This window comes from Poecile atricapillus, chromosome 4 (assembly GCF_030490865.1).
Source record: "Poecile atricapillus isolate bPoeAtr1 chromosome 4, bPoeAtr1.hap1, whole genome shotgun sequence".
NCBI lineage: Eukaryota > Metazoa > Chordata > Aves > Passeriformes > Paridae > Poecile > Poecile atricapillus.
The window spans coordinates 67973997-67992173 of NC_081252.1; the positions used below are offsets into that span (position 1 = coordinate 67973997).

Consider the following 18177-nt stretch of genomic DNA (forward strand, 5'->3'; position numbering starts at 1 on the left):
TGGCCCCCTTCCCCGCCCTCATTTGCATGACGCTCCGCGCACCAATGCGCGGCCGCTGCCTTCTTAACATGCAAGGAAGTGGCCAATGAGCGGGTGAGGGGGCCGGGCCACCACGTGCTGTTGCTAAGCTTCGGCTTCTAAATTGTTACTACACGGGCAGCCAATGGGCGCGGGCGGCGGGGATCTGTCAACATCCCCTGCCCCGGCGGGGGGGGGCTCTGGCGGCCGATTGGTCCGGACGCCCCCTTAAGTCCCGCCCCGCAGCCGTCCGCCGCTCGCCATTGGCTGCGCGGGCTGCCCGTCCGCTGTTGTGTCAAATGTAGGTGCCTTAAAACCGGGGGCTCGGGAGTCCCCGCGCGTGAACTCGGCGCGGGGGGCTCGGGACGGGCAGCCATGGAATTGAACTCCCTGTTAATCCTCCTGGAAGCGGCCGAGTACTTGGAGCGAAGAGACCGAGGTACAGGGCGCAGGCGGGCAGTCGGTCAGGCACCCGCAGGCGCTCCCAGCCGCTCTCGGCCTTTGTTGTGCGGCGGCCGGGCCGGGGCAGCGGCCCCGAGCCCGCACCTGCCCGGGGGGGACCCGGGCTGCGCCAGCGGCACCGCGCTGGGGGAGCATCGCTGCTCGGATCTTGGCTTTTTTTAATATCTAACCCCCCAAGCAAACCAGAAGGGGGTTGTTTGTGCCGCCCTGGATGGGGACGGTGCGTGTGGCAGCGCTCAGGATCCCTCTCGCCGCTCCGTGTGTGGCAGTCGGTGATTGTATGGCAGCTCCCCTCCCCCAGCGCAGCGTGACAAGGGTTTGCATGATCCGCCTCGTTTTTAATGTGCACTCCAATAATCTTCCTAATTTCGACACTTCGGTGTTGGTTTTTTTTCCCCCCTTTGGTTTACCGAGTTACGTTTTTTTGTCTCGCTTCTTTAAGAGATGCCAGAATAAAATCCAAACAAATCAACCGGAAAAAATTCTGTTCTTTACCCTAGCGTTCCTGCAAAGGAGGAAAAAATTGCATGGAAAAAATATATTGCCACTAATGCTGACTTTGTCCCTAGAAGCAGAACATGGCTATGCATCAGTGTTACCCTTCGATAGTGACTATTCCAGAAAGAAAACAAAGGCAGGCACCATGGCCAGAAAATCCCAGAATAACAGGTAATAGACGCACCGCTTTTTCAGAATGAATCGTCAGCTTTTCCAATGTGTCTAGCTTATTTGCAGTGCATACATTTATGAAAAATAATAACTAATCCGGTGTCTCAGTTTTCCCCATCCCGGTAGTCGCCATTTTTCCCCTGGATGGGCTTGGCTCTGTTTTGATCTCTCATATAAACACTGCCACGCGTACACCATCTCCTTAGTACTCACTGCACTTCAGAACCATCCGCCCTCATCGCTCCTTCTGCTCCGCGCTCGCCGACAGCGGCTTTTGCTGCAGACATTAACACCATAATCGCCACCCAGATTTCTCTTTGCATGGCACCTAATTTCCCCCCCGGCACTCATTTATAAACCACAGGCAGCGAGCCGGCCGCCTCCCCCATGGCAGCCCGGGCAGATGCAGCCTCCGGTTGCGGCGGCGCTGGGCTCCGGGGCGGGGAGCGTGTGCGGGGCGGCGGGGGGGACACTCCGCACGCCCTCCGGCCTCTCCGGGAGCTTCGGGCTGAGAAGGTGCCGGAGCGAGCTTGACCTCCCCGGGGGCTGTGCTGCAGCGCCCGCTCGCCAGCCCTTCCGCCCGGCCGCCGCACGCAGATCCGCCGGGGAGCGCGGCTCGCCTGTTGTCGCTCCCGGTTATCGCCCATCCGCCCTCGGCCGCCGCCGTTCCTTTGCTGCCCCGCAGCCGCTACCTGCGCTGCGATGGCACGAGCCGAGCGCTGCTGTGCGCAGGCTCCGCAGCTTTGTTTGCTGCTCGGGCAGCGGCTGTGTACGTGCGGGAGGCTGGCTGTCTTACGGGGACACTGCCGGCCCCTGCCAGGAGCGAGCCCAGCCCTGGGCTCAGCCTGCTCCGCTCCGCTCCTCCAGGGCTGCTCCGGAGAGGACCGAGGAGCGTGCCCTGCTGGGCCTCGCCTCGTCCCGGGGCAGAGATGCTCTCCCCGGCGCAGGCTCTGCTCTGCATGGTCATGCTGGATGGTGGCTCCTGTAGAATAGCCTAAAATGAACTTGCTTTGCACGTGACTTGTTTTCCAAAGGAGCAGTGAGTCTCGGCAGGCCCGCTCTCGCTGCTCCGGAGGGCATCCTGCGGCCGGCTCGGATGGTGCTGGGGAGGTGCCCGGCAGATGGCCAGGAGCTGCTCGTGGGGCACCGGGGGTGCAAACCGAAATCAAAAGCTGACGAACTCCCTCCTTGAGCAGAAACACGAGCTGCTGAGCGCCCTGGTGGTGCCTGCTGTGGCCGAGCAGTGTGCCTCGAAGATTACCGAGGGGGAGCAAATTGTGCCCCCATGCCCCTGCTCCAAGCAAGGCAACCATTTTGGGGGCTGTTAATTGCAGTACTCCTACTTTGTTTTTAGTTTTAGTTGAATTCTTTGTCTCATCATGGAGCGTGAGAAGACAGTTCATTTTAAAGGAGAAAGTCATCAGGAGCAGGAGGAGTGTCCTGAGACACTTTTCTCTTTAAGATTTTAAATTATTTTCATATAAAGTATGCTCACTGCCTTTAAAAAAACTTCAAAACAGATTTCGTAAGTTTTCCAGCTGTGAATTGCTCCTTGAATTGTACAGATTTCTTGTCTGTCTCTTGCATTCAAGAAATCTGTGTTACTTACAGAGCTATTATTCCATCGTTTCCGTTCTTAGGGCTCTTGTCATCCGCAGCAAAATAGTTATTTGTCTGAATTGTAAGCTGCTTTCAGGACTTTTTAGGAGAGGATTTGTAATCTATCAAATACAGCAGAATTAAAAGATTTCTGGTTACAGATTTGCTAGTGTTATTAAAGTTGAGGCACACACATCCACATACAGTTACCTTCCTGCTTTTTTTCCTGCCTGCAGATTTGTATTTATTTACCCGTTTAGTGTTTTGCTCTGGTTCTCATTCCATAGCAGTGGCAGCCTTCGAAAATGCCATCCTGCAATGTGCAATGTGTACATTTACTCAACACTTTCTTTTCTTCTAGCTGCAGTGATGAGATGAGGGGTGGGTTATCTGTGTTACAGGACAGGACAGTGTTTGTCAGGGAATGGTTTCCAGCGTGGACACTGCCGGGACAGTGGCTGGTTTGGTTCAGCACGGCCACCAGGCTTGCTGGCCGTGCGGGAAGCAGAGGCACATCGCTTTAATGCAGCTCCCTGTTCCTTCAGGGACTGAGGGGTAGCAGGAGGGCCCTGTGGGTACCTCTGCATTGTCCTTATGGGCTTTGTACCTGTGTCCAGCAATTGCTGCTCAGGTTTGCCTGCATGCTTAGATTTGCAGGGGAGAAATTACCCTCGCATTTAAATATGCAGTGCAAAATACATGATGTACACCAGCATCAGTGTTTTATTATTATTTGGAGCTTAGAGGCTGTAAAGGCTGAGCCCCAGACTAGAGTGAATTTTTGGAAACACAGTTAATTCTTCCTAAGCAACTCAAAGATTAACAGAGGGAGACGACTGGCCAAAGTTCAGAGGATCTGGAGTGGTCGTGGGTGATGTGAACCACCGAGCAAAATGTTTGTCCGTGTTGTTCCACTTTAGCCATTTTCCAGACTCACTGGTTTTGGAGCATTAGATGCAGGGAGGCATCTGATTGCATACAGGGGATTGCATACGTGTCTGAAATTCGTGCCTTATTATTTCATTGTTTTTCTGGATTAAAAATACATACTTAAGGTTGGAGGAGTAGGAAAGGAGCAGCTAACTGCACATTTCAAATCTGCAGGGGCATTGTTGTTTTCATTATCTATTTTTGTATCCTGCTGCTTGCAGCATCTGATCAGATTAAAAAGTGAGAGATGTATGTATGCACATACGTTGGTTTTTTTCATGCCTTATGAGGTATACATATATAAAAGCATGAAAAACATCTCCTTATTCTTGGAAAATCAGAAAAGAGGAAAGGCGGAGAAAAACTGTCAGATGTGAGGAAGCCTGGTGTGCTGTACTCTTCTTTGTTCTGTGTTTTCCCCCCCGTGTGCCTGCCTGTGGGGGGAAGAGCATACCCCGTGTAGCACAGGTGTGTTGGCCGGGCGCCGCGGGCTGGGCGACGGGCAGGGATGGATTCCAGCTGCCCTGGGCTTCAGCAAGGGCACCAATGGGCCCCTCCTTCCTCTGCCGAGGTGCTGCTGATGTTCATGTAAGAAACTGCAGGATGAGACCTCCGTCCCTTGTGGATGGCTGGTGAGGCCCAGACCCGCAGGAGAAGGGGCAGGAGGCTGCCAGCCCTTTGAACGGGATGCTCAGGTCTGGGCTAAAAGCTTGCTGGCCTCTTGACTGAAATTGAGTGAGAAGTAATTTTGGCAGGTTTCGATTTGTGCAGGGAAAAATACCGGCAGAATTACATTTAAATAACCAAAATCTATAAGCTTTCTGTCCACTGTAGGAATTGAATAGTTTTGCTTTGTCCACTGTTAGCTTTGAATCAAAATTGAAAGTGGTTGTTAGCAGTGTGTTGATAAACAATATTCTCGATGTTATTGGTAGCAATCAGGTACAGTTTTTAGCCATTTCTGTTTCACTTGCACAATAAAATGTCTTGATCTTACATGTTTTCTTCTCAGTTTCCCGTGATGTGCCCTTTCCCATGTCACACAAACCAAACTGCTTTGTTTTCATTTTGGTTTGCTGTTCATACCATGTCCTCAGCTGAGATTCAGACTTGTTTCCTCCAGTAATTTTGACAAAAATCCTCTGGCAAATGAAACTGGATTCTTGTTTTGCAAAGAGGACAGGAGATTAGAGAAAGCCACAATATTACCTTTTGCAAGAAGGTAAACCTAGGTCGCATCTTGTTACAATACTACTTACAAGGTACTTGACTATAGTGTAATAAATGTCTCCGCAGAGCAGTGGCTGTATGTAGTTCTTAAAGCAGTGCCATGCAGTCTGATAATTCTTGTTAAGGTGTACTTAGAATTAAAAAAAGGCATAAACCAGCTGGATTTATTGCTGTTGTACTTTGGAAATGTTAATAGCAAATATTCAAAAGTCGAGCTTGGTTTTTGCTCCAAAGAAACAGATAAGTGACACGTGTGCGATGTGCCAAGGAGGAATGCGACACAAATCTGAAATTTGGTGACGTTTGCTCACAAGGCAAAGCACTCTGACAGAGGAACATGCAATCCTGCAGATAACTGAGCTTTCTTCTGCCCTGGCTGAGTGACACTCACCAGGTGTTAGGTACCTTGAGCTGTGTGTGGGTTTGAGGTGTGTGTCTGCCCATGCACCGGGAAGCTCAGGCAGCTGCTTCGCCATGAAAGGGTCAGAAATAAGGTAAAATGAAAACCAAAATCTTAGTGTTAGATGCCAGTCTACTGAGGTCACGGTTAAATTTACTTTCAGAGAAAGGAATTGAATGCCGGTGGTGCAGTGTGTTTGGCCTGTTAATTTAGGAGCTGGTTTATTGAAGGAGAGGGAGCAAAATAAATGTCGGTTTATAAATATATCTTCTGTGTCTATTAATTAATTAATATTTTTGCTCATATGTTATATAAATAGACATGTACTTCGTGCTGTGTTCTGGCAAAGGGTTATATGCAGAAAAAGATGAAAGCGGCATTTGGATTTTCAAATAAAAACAGAGCCTAATGTCCAAATTCCTCTGTTGATGTTGGCTCATGGTGAGGGTGAACCTGTGGCCCGCAGAGTGAGCCCCTTGCTCTCAGCAGATGTTTTTCTGTGCCCACACTAAGCAGCTTAGGGATTGGGGGCCTGATTTTTGTTTTATTTTTCCTTAATTTTTTTATTTTTTTATTTTTTTATTTTTTAGTGAGAGGCCAAGAATAAAACACTGCAAAGCAAGCTGTGCAGACACAGCTCCTCTGAATTTTCACCTGGATTTCTGAATTTGATAGATCTTTCTCAATTTGCCTTCCTAAAGCTAGCACAGCAATTGATATTGCCACATTTGGTTCCAAAATAATGCATTTTAGTCCCAATGCAACAGATTTCACCAAAGGACCTGTCCCCCCTGAGGAACTGCAGTAGGTCTGCGATGTTTGGGAGCTGCACTGCTTGTGCAGTTGAGGAAAACAAATTGCCACCGTGTTAGAAGCACGTTCAGACCTGGCCACTGCAAACATGTGGCAGCACCAACTTGAATGCAATCCCAGAGCCAGAACTCTGCATCAAGGCTGTGCCAGTGTGCCTGGTTCCCAGACCCCAGTTAAATTTTGCTATGATGAGAATGCAAAATTAATTTTTAGTGGATTAATTTCGTACAGGCTTATTCTTTGACAGGCTGTAAGCAGTGTCCAGTTTGAAACAAATGGAAAAAACCAACAACCCAGATGCAGTGAGTAATAGGCAGAATGTGTGCTTATATTCAGGTTTATCTGTGCTTTTTGGGGTGAACTGTAGCATTTTCAGGTGCATTCCATGGCAGGTTAGGTACGTAGACAGGGAATTTCCTGGAAGTGAATCTGGATCCTGAAAAGCCTCACAGTCTCATTCACACAAGACTGCAGGTGTAGGCATTGTGCTTTTACACACCTGCACTTCTGGGAGTGGGAACTGGATGCAGACACTTAAGGTATAGCACCTTGTAAAGCTTCTTGTTCTGTTTGTTCTTACTCTTTTGGCCTGGACAAAAGGTGAAGTGCTGGCAGTGTAGTTCACACGGCTGCACCACCTGAGGTGGAGTTGTATCCTGCACATGGGTTGTATAACACCCTGTCAGTCCTGCCTGCACCAGAAAGCCCTGGCACTGGCAAGGTGCTGCCACTGTTTCAAGTACTTGGTTAACTACCCTGCTTTGCTCCCTACAGTGCTTTAAAGTGTGTTGGCAACTGGAAGTGTATTGGTGAGTCACGGTCTAGACTGGCTCCCATTAACACAGGGCAATAAACCTCAGCTGCATTGCCACACATCCCTGCTTCTGTCAGGAGCTGCTGCCTTCCTGCTGAGCAGATGCCCCGTTTGGTGGGGTAGGTGGATGGAGGAGTAGAGAAGGTGTCAGAATACTGAAACGGGCCGTGCACCACGCATACAGTGAAATCTCAATCTAGCATGTATGTGAGCAGATCCTGCTGGCTCACCCATAAACTGGCAGCAGGGGATATGGAGAGGCCTTTGCCTCTTCTGTGTTAGTCTTCTCATCTCAGTTAGCACCTGTTCAAATTCCTTAGGTGTGTCTGCTAAACGTTGAATCAACCAAAAGCTGAAATCCAATACCTAGAATTCTTGTGTGGGGAAAGGAAGGTGGTGGACAGGGATGGCTCCGGGGACGTGCTGTGAGAAGTAGCACAGCATCTTGCAGACCAATGGCTGCATTTGCTTGGTTCCTCCTTGTTCTTTCAAATCTTCTTTTGACAATTTTTTCACAAATAAAATTTATAATCAGTGAACCACTTGGCATTTGCTAAAGGGATATTAGAGCTGTCTCAGATCAACAGTGTAGTCAAAGCACCAGTGTTTGTTATCCCTTCCTTCTGAACATATGATTTACAGTTTTTTTTTGTTGTTGGCTTTTTCCCTTTATTTGATCTGAATCTTTTTACCCTTTTTTTTTCCTCACTGCTACCCCCAACTTCCCCAAGCTTTTTGTGGAGATGTGAACTCAGTGAAGTGAACCTAAGTTAAACACCAGAAGTCTTCCTTCTCTTGAAGCTGTTTCTGAAAGGTTCCACAGACCATTTGCCTGCAAACCACAGTCATATATCTGTCTCTCTCATATAAATATATATATATATACATATAGCTTATTAGTTGTGACCTACATCGTATCTTTACTAAGGTAATAAAAGACTCCATTTTGAAACAGGGTACTGGGTTCTGTGGAGACCAGTTCTTACGTTATTTTCCCTCACTTTAGGTTGCATAAACAGCAGGAGATGGATATTCTTGCAATATACTGTGCTGTAGACAGTGAAGGAAATAAAAACCAATATTCCGAGAGAGGCTTATCTCTCCTGAAAGCAAATGCAACCAAAGAAACCCCTGTCATACTTTGTAATAGGGTATTTAACTTGCTCTGTAGATGGAGCAATTCTCAGGTAAATGTCAGGACTCCTGGTTTTGGTTCCTGCCTAGGGCCTGGTAGTTGGGGCATTAGCCCCCGACACCTCCTGAAATGCGTGGCTGGTGCCCACGTTTGCACACTGCAGGCGTCGCTGAGGCTTTTGTGTCCCCAAGAGCTCTGCCAAGAGGCACAGGGTCACTGCCGCTCGGTTTGGCAGCTGGCACGCCCACGGCTGTGCCGCTCCAGAGCTGCTCTGGCTGGACACACCTCAGGAGAGCACCAGGGCCACCCTTCATGTACCACAGGAGCTCTGTAGGTGTGCTGTATGCGGGACTGACAGCTGCTCATGGCATCCTCTCTCAGCCCAGCAAAATCCTCCATGCAGGCTGAATTTCTTGGCCAGTGGTTCCTGTGCTGTCCCAGCATGTGCTCGCCAGAGCTGCTGGGAGCTGGCAGCTCAGAATGGGCCAGCTGGAGTGATCGTGTTCACCTTTGTGTTTAATTGCCAGAAATGTCAAGGAGTTCATGTCATAGGGATGAATCCAGGCCAGCCTGTATTTCCTCTCTGGTTCCAAAGTTCCCTACTAACAGTGCCTTAGACAGACCTTGTTGAGGGTGTCCAGGGATAATGGTTCTCTCCTGAACTTCTGTTCTCCATGTGTTTTCATAAATACTGGTGGATTTAGCATAGTCTTTGTCAATTTTTGTGAACACTGGTGTGGAGAAATGATTGTGGAGAAAGTCTGATCTCTGTATAGAGAGTAGAAGATAAAAACAATATCCTCTTAAGACAGCCAAATGACCAAGCCCACCTTGCCCTATTAATGTAGCACAGAAAATGTATGTAACACTTGCAGTGTTGCTGCATTGGTCAGGGGCACTTAAATGGCATTGTAGAAATACACACATTACTTGATCACTTGATGCAACAAGTGTAAAAAAAAACCCAAAACATAAGAATAAAGAATAAAGAACTCATAGACTTTTGAGACAAAGATGCCAGGTAATGGTTGACATAATGGATGTCTTGGTACCAAGACTGAGGTGCTTTCTGGTGGGAGTGGATTAGCATCAGTACACATTTCAGTGTTACATGCAGAGGGGCAGTTCACTTAGTTCCTTGCAGGATCAGGAGCTGCACTGGCCTGAGGTCCATTGCTGCATTGTGAGTTTGTTCACTGGATGTTTCTTGTGTGAGCTTTGCTTTCTTTTTCCCTCTCTGTGGCTGGAGTGATGTTCTGCCATCACAGCATCCAGCAGCTCGGGTGTGTGCAGGGAGAGGCAGGACAGCTCGGCACCGGGCAGCATTTGTGCACGAAGGCTCCCTAATCCCCCTGGGATGTCTCTGCTCCTGGAGGGACTGTGCACTCACCCTGCACAAAGGCACCTTACTCTGCACCCTGTGCCCAGCTGCAGGCTGAGGTTGCAGCAGGCTCCAGCAGAGCTGCTCTGACATAATCTGCCAGCCCTAAAAGCCGCCACCGCCTCTCCATCTTTTGATTCTTACGTGCTGGGCATGTTTTCAGTGGGACAAAACTGAAAGTACGGAAAATTGCTGGTTCTGAAGCAGCGACAGTAACTTCGTTTTAGGAATGTTTTTAATCTGAGCTGTGTAAATAAATAAAATGAATATTTTTAGCTGAATCAGTTTAAAAAAAAAAAAATCCTCCAAGAATTTAGGGCTGCTTTCTAATGGCAAAAAACCCGAGGCATCACTTGGAGAAGAAAAAAAATCTCTAATCCAAGTAGATTGGAAGAGGATAACATACTGCTGTGGTCAGTACAGGGACTATGATTTTTTTGGGTTTTATTTTCTTTTTGTAGACTGAGAAGAATTAAGAGGATTCCTCTTTTGTTGCCATTAAGATGTCAACAACAGCAACAGCAGTGATTAGCTGCTGAATTTTCTTTCTGCTTCTCCGTGTGCTTGAAAACTGGCTTTTTGGGTGCTTTTTGCTCTTAGCTGTTACCATTTAGATCTTCGAACACTTTCTGCCCCTCATAATTTTTCTTCACAGATAAAAATCTCGTGGCCTGTTTTTATTACTAACCTGCTCAGTTTTTATGTTCATTTCTGTCTCTGAATGTATTGAACACTAATAAATGCAAATATATTATAATTCCCTCCAAATCTACACTTTACTCATGGAAATTAAGTTGATACCCTGAAGAATCTTAAAGTGAACCAATTTAATAGAAAAGCTGTTTCATAATCCATGTTAAATACGTATTTTAGAGAACTCTTTTGCCATTTATGCCGGTATTGACTTTTAAGTATTCTAAATCTTTGTTTATTTATCCTTTCTCTAATATTTCTTTTCTCTTTTTAATAGGTCATCACACAACGAACTAGAAAAACATAGGTAAGTCTTGGAAAAAAGCTAATTAAAAGATGTACGCCTGACATTTGAATTACTGTGTTTATTGAAGAACATTTTATTGAAATTGTTTTGATTCTGCACTGAATTATTTATTAAGTCGGTTTTTTGGTTTTTTTATCAACTAAAATCTAATAGTTATAGTATTATTTGGCTTTTTTTTTTTTCTCTCTCTGTAATTTGGTATGCTCTTTTTGAAACATCTCTAATAGTTAGCTTTGGACTGATTAATGCTGTAACTGGTTAACCGAATTGTTACTAACAAAGAATCTGATTGCAGCAACTGTTTGCTAGAGGTGTTAAATGCTGTAAGTACGAAGTATTTTTGTGAGTAAGGTGACTGCTTTTCGGGAACAATGTGTCACACACGGTTATTCTATGTTTCTTTTAAAGTATGCCTAAAGTGCAGTTAATTTTCATCTTGCATGTAAGTACCTTGGGATCCGTTTTTCCCCTCCGTCTGCTTTCCTTGCTGGTGCGTGTGGTGTCCGGAGAGCTGTGTGTGAGCGAGGCTCGGGCAGCTCGGAGCCGCCGGCTGAGCCCAGCGCCGGGAAAAGCCGGACCTAGCCAGGACAGACCTTAACGCTGCAGCCCGGCGTGGTGCCGAGCTCTCGTTTGCCCCGCTCTGGAGGCAGTGCTCGGCGTGTGCTGTACCGTGTCCGAGTGTGTTTGCAGCCGGGCCCCTGGGCTGTAGGAAGGCTCCGGGAGCGCTGCTCCGAGCGGGGGAGCACAGGGAGACAGCGGGGCCCGTCCGGGCTCTGCCTTTCGCTTCGCCGCTGGGGCACCCTCACTGCGGGGCCGCTGCTTTCACTCACCACTCAGGCAGCAGCATAAACGCCCTTTCGGGTGGGTTTTTTGTTCTTTTTTTGTGTAGCTTGTGCTCTTTTGGGTTTCACGCATCCAGAGAAAGTGAGCGGGGTGTGTGTGGATATGATTGAAACCTATTTGCATGCTTCTAAATATGTGAAAAGTGGTTGATGGCACAACGAGATTGAACTCGTGGGTTTTTTTTGTGTGTTGTTCTGTGGCTGCAGTTACGTAGCAGCTAGACCATCACTTCCCTTGCATGCTTACATGCTTTCCTGTAGTTTAATTGTAATATGAGTAAACTATAGCTCTGCCTAATAGCCACGTGGTCATCCTAGAGATGAGAGGAGCTGGAGAAAGCTCAAGCTCACAAACACAGGCCTGGGCTGTAAAATGCAGTGCACTGGCTAAGGCAGTGACATCGACTGGCAGAACTTCTGCTGACAGTCTTCAGGAAAAGAAGTGCATGTAAAAATTCTGTCCTTCGGTCACAGTTCTTCAAAAGAAAAAAAAAAAAACATTGGCCCCAACTATGATTCTTTCTCATTCTGTTCCATTTCTTCCTCCCCTCCTGCTTCATCATTACAAATTTACTTTCATCTGCATATTTCTTTTCTTTTTCCTTCAGTTATTTTCTTCTTCCTTCTGCTGTGCCTTAACATGTTTAAGCAGCACAGTAAATGAGGCACAGCAGCATTTGCAGCAGATGCAGGGCCAGAAGGAGATTCTATTAATTGTTCAATCGCTGTTCTCACTTTCAGTTCTGTGTTATATCTTTGTAGTAGCTGGACCATATAGTACTTGCCTTGCTACCTTTTCTCTCTCTGCCATCTCAAGGTCAAAATAGGTAAACTGCACAGTATGTCTTGTGATTATACAACTAATGTTTCTAACTGCTGCTGCTTGCTGTGCCTCCTGCAGTTAAACTATACTTGAAGCCAGATTTTTATTATTCCTGGTGAGAACCTGCAAATTAGTGCAAGATCTTTATATGTGCAAATGGGTGTTCACAAAAGCAGATGAGGTGTGTACAGTTCTAGCTGCCTGATGTATTGGTGTGAAGGACTCCTGCAATTTCTATTTCTTCTTTTTAACAACCCCCCTCCTCCAGCACCGTGGGTGTATGAGCAGATAATACCGATCATAGTGTTTTTCACTGTGTTTTACTAAAATTACATTAAGATCTGTGAAGCGTCTTGCACGGTTTAATGGAAGATTCACAGCCATGGTGTGTCCCTGTAGCAGCTGGTCCCTGCAGCAGAGCCTGTCTTCCCCCTCGGGTGCAGCCCTGCCCTGCCAGCTGGGAAGCACTGGATGTTGATTTTGGAGGTGTCTCCTTTCCAGGACCAGCGCCTTTGACTCAGCACTGCCGTGATGCTGCTCTGGCAAGGCACACTGGGTTATCTCACAGGAGCCTGTCGAGGAGGAGGAGGAGGAGGAGAGGAATGGCTGCGTGTGTCCTCCTCCGTGCCCAGTCCTTCGCGTGGTGTCTGAGGGCTGCACTCCGTGCTGGAGAACAGGGAAATGGCTTCCTCATTTCACGGCCCTTGTGTCCTGCGTGAGGCAGAGATGCCATTAACTGGAAAGCCATGGTAGCCATGCACTGTACACGGTGCTGTTTTGGTGTTGCACATCAGAGGTCTTATCTCTGGTTTTGATGTCGGTGGGAATGGCAGTGGTTGACCTCTGTGTGTGCTGGATTGGCCATTTGGCCACTACCACTTTATTTTGCATTTTCTACTGCTGTCTCTTTTCTGTGTGCTTTTGAGGGGGTGCTCAGAGGAAGATAAACGAAAGCAGAAACGTAATTCCAAGAAAGAAAGTTTCATTATATGACAGAATTCAGATTGCAGTTATGGTAAAGTGTTTCTCAGCGATTCATACATGAAATTAATTTTTTTCTGCTTTAAGTCTCTCTAGAATACCCTGCTTAGAACTTTAGTGTGGGTTCCATACAGGGAAACTTGTCCCTCTAATGGCAGTCTGGTTTGGGTCCTGTGCATTTAAGGTGTGTATCTTGGAGCCATGAAACAGGAAATCCCCTAAATAAAAAGTAGGAAGTCAAGAAATCTTCTATCCTAGGACAGCTGAGGCTCTAGAAGGTATTTTAATAACTACAGACAGGTTAGTCAGAGTGACACTTGGATGTAACTAGTTCCTAATGACAAAGATGTATATTCATGTTGTATTTTTTGTTGTCTCCAGCCAGACCATTAGGACTGTAGGCTTTCACAGAGCAATATAAATAGTAAGTAAATTAGTAATCGTGACTTTTTGTAAGGAAATTTTTTAATTGATCTGACAGCTGTATAAAGAAGTTCAGCTTTCATAGTGTAAAAAACACCCAAGCATTCATGAGAGACGTAAGCTTCTTTAAAAGACACAGTATAATCTCATTTATTTGCATCAATTTGTACTAGTTCTACATAAGAAGGTGAAAGCCAAGGTGTATCCCCCCCTGAAGACTGTGCTGAGATCTCCACACTGCTCTGTGAAGGCAGGGACAACCTGCCTTGGCTGTTCACCTGTGGTCTTCTCCCCAGCTTGTGCAGGGCTGTGCAAGGAAGAGCACACACAGCCCTGACAAAGGATACTGGATCAACCCATCAGGACTTCTTCAGTGTCATTCAGTCCTGCCTGGCCATGAGGAGGGGTTGAAGGTCTTGCCCTTTCCCTGGCAAAGTCTTTGGAAACAGCTTGTGAAGCTTGATGATTTTGAAGAACAGCTTTTAAGAGTTAATGAGGAAAGGAATAGGTGTATCTCAAAATCAGCAAGCCACGTGCTGCTGTCCCCAGACTGGCATCATATGAGCTGAAGAAGTGCTGTGTAACCCTAGTATGGTTTGATCTAGGTCCCAGGTCCCCAGGCTTAGATTTGAGAAAAGCTGGTGAGCTGAGCCAGATGGAGGTAAAAACCAGGCACTGCTGTTCAAGCTCAGACTGCTGGAGTTGGAGTTGGCCTGGATCAATTGAGAGAGACAGCCCTGAACTTTTAGAAGTGCAAGACAGAATGGGGAATGCATGAGACACAGTGATTTGCAAAACCTTAAAGATGGAAAAAAAATCCCAAATCTTTCTTTCTTTCCAGAGGAGCTTAATGTATGTGTTGTTGTAGACTGCTGACTGGGGGAGACTGAAAGTGTTCCCACATGCATAGAAGGTAATACTGATGCTAGTTTTGTGCAGTTCTTAAAGCCAAAATCTTGCCAGAACAAAGTTTCTATATTGCATCATCATGTGCATGAATGAGTATCTCTACAGAAACACAGGTTTTGATGAGCAATATATATTTTCATGGGAGCATTATTACGTACAACATTAGCTGGTGCAGAAAACAGAGCAAATGCCTTTGAAGTTAAGTCCTGATAGATGGTTTTCTCATGGAGGAATTGCACATTCAAGAGCACAGTTATATTCATTGGTACATCAGTTTCACCCACCAGAGTTGCTTGGTGTTTATATAAGCTGAGAGAATGCCTAGATGGATGTCCAGAAATCTTCTCTGTGGCTCTTCATGTTAGTAAACTGCAGGGTTAATGAAATGCATATAATTGCCAGTTGGCGATAAACTTGGAAGTTTTGAAACAGAACTGAAAGGTCATTGAAATAATAGTATACCAAAACAATGCTTAATGTTTATTTTTATTATGGGCTGCCTTTTGAAAATCACAAATTACCATTGTGGTTAGCACTGTTACACAGCATAAAGTTATAACTGCACTGATCCATCACGGTGACTGGCTGTGGTGCCACCACTGAAGAAACCCCTGAACTGGTGCTGGAGGTAAAGTCCTTCCAGAGAAGGATCACTCAGTGTCTCACTGCTGTGCTTCCATCAGGAATTTAGCCCAGCTCTGGATGCACACTGGTGCTCCTGGGTCCTCCTTCCTGCCAGCACAGCAGGTGGGGAGAAGCTTCCTCCTTTGGCCAGGTCACCTTCCTGAGCCAGCTCACTGTCATAGGCACGCCCTGATGCCAGTACAGGGACAGGATGGGATGGCTTCTTTGAGTGATACTGTTAATTTACAGTGTTAATTTACGGTACAGAACAGTTACAGTTCACTTCTCTGTCAGTTTATGCTTTTCCTAAGCATCCAGTTTTGGCTGCTGTTGCCTGGAAAGTGCTGTGCTGGATGGGTCTTACTGACCTGGGAAAGATCTCATTGTTATAATGGGTCTATAAAAATTGCTGCCATTTCTAGGATCTGTCCAGATTATACATAAACCATCCAGATAATGTGACTGCTGCGTTAGTGGTGGGAAACATGTCATCTTACTGGTGAAATCTAACCTCTGTACTAGGTCTTTCTTCTGGTTTTCTTGTCAAGAAAATAACTTTTTTTACACCATCTGGTTTGTATGGTTTATTACAATCTCAGTGAATTGCAATAAAAATGCTACCTTTGCACTCCTTAAGCAAGATGATGTCTTAGGAGTGTGATTTGACTTTTGTGAGCTGAAAGCCACCATGGTTTTGGCATCTGCTCCCCCTCCCCAGCTGTGACTCCTTCTCTGAGTGTTCCAGATGTAGTGAGCAGGTGACTGGTGTTACCTCAGCCAGTGCAAGGCTGAATTTCAGCTTAAAGCCCATCTTGCCAGGCATTTGCCTCTTAAATCTCTGTAATATTTTTTTTTTTGTGCAGCTTGTTTATCAAAGTCTATAAAGAACTGGACCTGCAGAACTGGACATTTAATCCTGTGCTTTTGCTGAAGTGACCCACATTTCTGAGTCTGACAGATCTGTGGAATTAAAGAAATTGGAAGGTTTAAAACTTTGCACTGAAATGCTGCTCTTTCCTCACTTTACCCCATCTCTGGGCAGTCAGCAAGTGTCTGGACCTGTGACTTGTTGTGCAGTACCTGCTGCAATAGCTACTGTGGATACTTATGCACTGAACTGTTTGTTGTCTTTTCAGTGCACAGAGCAGCTCACCTGATGATGCACTCCCAACAAATGTGGGACCTACCTGTGCACTCCCTACCTACACTGCTGGTTTGGAAAGGAGGAGTGTATTAAGCAGATGAAGCTTGACAATTAATCTGTTCAGGAAGTTATATTACAGGTATCAGAGATGTACACATATTTACACTCTGGGCAAAGCTTCTATTTTGCAATGAAATATGGGACTAAAATACAGTTTGGACTCAATTATTATGTCCTTTTTCCTGCTGAAGTCAGCCTTGGACTGTGGAGCGACTGGGTCTGGGCTCCAGAAAGCTGGAGCCAGCCAAGCAGCCAGCAGGGAGCAGATGGGTGAGAAACCAAGTGCATGCGTTTTTTTCCGCTCAGATTTGTTCATCCCTCTCTTCAAACGTAAATCCATTGTGTGTCAGCCTCTAATGGACAATGTAGAAGGTGGTTTATGTTTTCAGCATCTGCTAATTGACCTAGCCAGTTCTCATCCAGCATGGTAGAGAGAGTGGGCTGGACTTATACAAAGTAGAGATGCATGGGCCAGACTTTCTGGTACTTTCTGGACAGGTGCTGATTGCCTGCATATAGGGAAAGAGAGGCCTGATGGTGACTGCTCTCCCAATTGGAGAAGAAAAACTAAGTTGAAGTAGGTATTTTGAAAAAGAGGGGTTTTTTTAAGCTTGCTTAGCTACATCTGGACAAGTGAGCTGGAATTTGATTTTTGTTTTTTTAAAGGTATTTAGGCAGCTAATGGACTTTAAGAAGCTGGCCTCTGAAATGAGTCTTACATAATGTGATGGGAATCCTTGGCTGAATCCCAGCCAGTCAGGTCTGTGGAAGCCCACAGACCAATATACAGAAGTGGTACCTGCTGTGGTTTGAAGAGATAGCAAATGTGCCTGAAAGTCAGCAGTGCAGCTCCAGCTCTTCAAGGCAAGGTTGGCTCTGCACTTAGGATTCACACCAGATCTGCAAGAGGTTGGCTTACTTTCTCCCAAGTATATCATGAGCATTCATGAGTGTCCCTGCTTGGAGTAGACAAAAAGGAGTCAACCTCAGCTGGAGGAGGTGGCTGTGTCCTGTGAGTTGCTTGTCCTGTCCCTTCCTCTCCCTGCCTCCATGCTGTATTGGCATCTGTAGCTCTATTTTTAGCACTCCTTTCCCTGGAGTGACTATCCCACTTGGGTATTGGATATACCATGGCCTGGTCCCAAATTCAAAATGTCTTTCTGAATGGAACGGTGTGTACTTCCCTGCTGCAGCTCATGCTCCTTTTCCCTCGTGGTCTCTGTCAGCAGACACTTGTGCTTAGATTTACTGCACAGAATTCCTTTGCAGGTCAGGTAGTTTTTAATCTGTGGTTTTTCCCTTTGATACACTGGCAGACTTTGGGCCCAACTCTGCCTCGTGCCCAGGGAACTTCAGTAGGAGCTGTGCCTGCCTGCAGGCTGAACCCTGCATCACATCAGGGCTGCTGTAGAGGATACAGAAAAGGTTCCAGGAACTGTACCGAGCATGAGCATTTGGACAGCAGATCATAAATGCGAAAAAGCATTATGCTGTTCCTTCACAGAAGTTTAATTTGGGCCTTTTTTGGAAAAACAGAACCAAAACCAAATCCCCCCATCCCCTCCTTTGTGCATGGGATTCAGTTAAAAACTGACTCCTCTTGTCCTAAAGAACTGTGCAATCCACAAGAATGGATAAGATATTCCTTCTACCCACCCCTCCCTGTGTTTGGAAGGAGAGAGTTGTTTTGGGACTTCACAGAGTGCTGTCTTTTGAGATGGAAATACATATGCTGAGCTATGTACACATCCTTCTAGGCTAGAGTAGAGTGACAGGACTTGTCAAAGGATGTCAATTGGCTAATATTATTGTTTAATGCTAGTTTATGTTATGCAAGCTTTTTTCTACACAAATTAGTGTGACTAATTTTGTAGCGCGTGGAGATTGGCACAGCCGACACAGAAGAGGTGTGGGCTTGGG

At 46.3% G+C, this 18177-nt stretch overlaps 1 protein-coding gene across 3 annotated transcripts in view; it reads left to right on the top strand.

Annotated features, from left to right (window-relative positions):
- Positions 1–299: 299 nt before the first annotated feature.
- The window catches only part of MXD4 (MAX dimerization protein 4), a 38378-nt gene continuing 20500 nt past the window's right edge, over positions 300–18177 (top strand). Inside the window, exons 1-3 of one of the 3 annotated variants that reach the window (XM_058837449.1) lie at positions 300–457; positions 1050–1149; positions 10422–10451. In XM_058837449.1, coding sequence (XP_058693432.1) covers positions 394–457; positions 1050–1149; positions 10422–10451 — 194 coding nt within the window. In that variant the 5' untranslated portion in view covers positions 300–393. Of the gene's footprint in view, positions 458–980; positions 1150–10421; positions 10452–18177 lie in introns of all 3 variants that reach the window. The other 2 variants (XM_058837448.1, XM_058837450.1) reach the window with 2 other exon arrangements.